Raw genomic sequence first — 3,108 nt, 5'->3', positions numbered from 1 at the left:
CCCTCCGGGCTGCCCCTCCTGGGCAAATCGTCCTTCGGGGATGTGGATTGCGCCGGAGGGTCGTGTGGGCGGAGAAGGACACGCAGGGGGCCGGGACCCAAGTTCACGCCTCCCTCCTGCATCCCGCGGCCGGCGGAAGCGATTATTCCCCGGCGTCTGGCGGGGCCAGGGCGGGCTCGCACCCGGAGGAGACACGGGTCTCCCCGCGCCCACCTTTGATCGCGCCGCCCCGCCTTCCCCGCCCCCGGCCCGGGAGGGTATAAGTGCGGCCCGCGCCCCGCCGGGCGGCGCGCTGGGCTCCGGAGCGATGGCCGCAGCCGAGTCCCGTGCGCTCCAGTTCGCCGAGGGCGCTGCGTTCCCAGTGTACCGGGCACCCCACGCCGGCGGGGCGCTCCTGCCGCCCCCGAGCCCTGCGGCAGCCCTGCTCCCCGCGCCGCCCGCGGGCCCCGGCCCAGCGACCTTTGCGGGCTGCCTCGGCCGGGACCCGGGGCCGGCCCCGCCGCCCCCCGCCAGCCTGGGCTCGCCTGCGCCCCCCAAAGGCGCGGCCGCCCCGTCGGCGTCGCAGCGCCGCAAGCGCACGTCTTTCAGCGCCGAACAGCTGCAGCTGCTGGAGCTCGTCTTCCGCCGGACCCGGTACCCCGACATCCACTTGCGCGAGCGCCTGGCCGCGCTCACCCTGCTCCCCGAGTCCAGGATCCAGGTGAGGGCCCGCTGCGTTCGCAGGTGCGCGCTGGAGCGGAGGCGCTGCGGAGTCAACCTGAGGCCACACCCGGGACGTTGCAGGCACGGTGCTTCCCCTGAGGCTCTGTGTACTAGACTGAAATAGGGGGTGATATCAGCACCTGCTGCACAGGGTGGTTGTGAGGCTTGTGTGAAATAATTTAGGCCTGCACTGAACGATTTCTAACTCTCATTATTAAATATAATAAGGGCTCCTAAGAGGCTAGCCGGTCCCCTGAAATGGCCAGAAAGTAATTCTCAGCAGGAAGATAAGAAGTTTTACACTTTTTCTTTATCCAGGAAGAAGACACAGATGAGGGGGCAGTTGGGGTTTTCCTCTGGCTTTAAGTGTGAGAATGGTAGCTGAGAGCGGGGAAGGCTGGCTCGCCAAGTTACCCCCATGCTACTTTCTTGGCAAGTGTTAGGTTTTGGGATTAGATTTGAAAGGATGTAGCGAATTGAGGTAAAGCGAAAAGCACCTGGAGCTTGTTGTCAGTTTGAAAGATCTAGTGCAAGGTGTGTTTATTTATTTATTATTTATTTGAGACGGAGTTTTACTCTTGTTGCCCAGGCTGGAGTGCAGTGGCGCGATCTGGGCTCACTGCAACCTCCGCCTCCCAGGTTCAAGCGATTCTGCTGCCTCAGCCTTCTGCTGCCTCAGCCTTCTGCTGCCTCAGCCTGCGGAGTAGCTGAGATTACAGGCGCCAGCCACCACGCCCAGCTAATTTTTGTATTTCTAGTACAGATGGGGTTTCACCATGTTGGTCAGGCTGGTTTCGAACTCCTGACCTCAGGTGATCCACCCGCCTCAGTCTCCCAAAGTGCTGGGATTACAGGTGTGAGCCACCGCGCCCGGCCGTGTTTATTATCTAAAGTAATTTAGATCAGAATCTTAGAGTTGGTAGGGAGAAGCCTGCCTTTTTGTCTGTCTGTAGCCCCTTGGTCGGTGTCCAAGCGCAGTTTTAAGTAGCAACCCTCATTTAAACACTGGGAGGGTGGACTTGTTTTCTCTGCACCCCTGGCGGTCATACAGCTGTCAGTCTCAACAGCTGGCATGAGCAAAATACCTCCTTGATTAGTTTGACAAGGGAGTGCAGACCTTCAAAAACAGGTTTTCTTCATAATTTAATGCAGTTTTTTTCTAAGAATTCTAAGTGCTTCCATTTTTGTGACCCCATTTTTCATGAAAATTTCTCTAACTAAAGGATAGAACTAGGCATTATTCCAATGTTTCCATCTGGGAATGGGGAGGCAAGGAAAGCCAGGTGCTCTGAACTTCTAACCGTCAACCCAAGTGCTTTCTGAAGACAAGGCTCTGGAGGGGAAGCCAGATGTTAAACTGGAACTTACTAGTATGAACTGTGAACATAATGTTAGCATAAAAAACTCCAACCAAAAGCAGCTTTTATTTTCTCCCCTCTTCCAGGTATGGTTCCAGAACAGGCGTGCCAAGTCTCGGCGTCAGAGTGGGAAATCCTTCCAACCTTTGGCTAGGCCGGAGATTATCCTCAACCACTGTGCTCCTGGAACTGAAACGAAATGTCTGAAGCCCCAGCTGCCTGTTGAGGTAGATGTGAACTGCCTGCCCGATCCAAACGGGGTTGGAGGGGGCATGTCTGACTCTAGCTCCCAAGGTCAGAATTTTGAAACCTGTTCCCCTCTCTCTGAAGACATTGGTTCAAAGCTGGACTCATGGGAGGAACACATCTTTTCTGCCTTTGGTAACTTTTGAGGATTCTGGGAGAATTCGGGATAAGCTCTGAGGAGCCATGACTGACAGCCTGGGAGAGACACATCAGCATACTGTCCTTTCTGACTTCCATGCTAAGGACATGTCCTTGTTAACCTTGATGATGGTTTTGACAGCACCTCTCACATTTGAAGATAGGCCGCCACTTTGTCAATGATGTTTTAAGCCCATACTCCCACCCCAGAATTCCGGCATTCGTTTTTACCTGTGTTCTCTCCAAGCCTGCACATTCCACTGGTCTGCATCCCTATGCCTTCTTGCCAGGCCTGTTTTTAGTTTTTGGACTGGTTGTTCAGAACTCATTATTTTCTTCACAAGAATGCCTCAGCTTGACTTGGTTTCCCCTTGTGCTTGACAGCTGCCATTTTCTCCTGGTCCCTCCAAGGCTTATAATCTTTTTTTTTTTTTTTTTTTTGAGACGGAGTCTCGCTCTGTCGCCCAGGCTGGAGTGCAGTGGCGCGCTCTCGGCTCACTGCAAGCTCCGCCTCCCGGGTTCACGCCATTCTCCTGCCTCAGCCTCTCCGAGTAGCTGGGACTACAGGCGCCCGCCACCACGCCCGGCTAATTTTTTTGTATTTTTAGTAGAGACGGGGTTTCACCGTGGTCTCGATCTCCTGACCTCATGATCCGCCCGCCTC

The 3,108-nt window shown here is 55.4% G+C and overlaps 1 protein-coding gene across 2 annotated transcripts; it reads left to right on the top strand.

Annotated features, from left to right (window-relative positions):
- Positions 1 to 249: 249 nt before the first annotated feature.
- Positions 250 to 2,861, top strand: MIXL1 (Mix paired-like homeobox). 2 transcript variants are annotated; one of them, XM_030812797.1, is made up of 2 exons: positions 250 to 700; positions 2,147 to 2,861. In XM_030812797.1, exons 1-2 carry the CDS (start codon positions 308 to 310, stop codon positions 2,450 to 2,452), a joined length of 699 nt encoding a protein of 232 aa, XP_030668657.1. In that variant the 5' UTR covers positions 250 to 307; the 3' UTR covers positions 2,453 to 2,861. The 2 variants fall into 2 exon arrangements, with proteins under 2 accessions (XP_030668657.1, XP_030668656.1); XM_030812796.1 differs by having other exon boundaries at positions 2,123 to 2,861.
- Positions 2,862 to 3,108: the final 247 nt, after the last annotated feature.

This window comes from Nomascus leucogenys, chromosome 5 (assembly GCF_006542625.1).
Source record: "Nomascus leucogenys isolate Asia chromosome 5, Asia_NLE_v1, whole genome shotgun sequence".
In the NCBI taxonomy this organism is placed as follows: Eukaryota; Metazoa; Chordata; class Mammalia; order Primates; family Hylobatidae; genus Nomascus; species Nomascus leucogenys.
The sequence above is the reverse complement of the archived record's forward strand: the minus strand, read 5'-3'. Positions and strand labels throughout refer to the sequence as shown.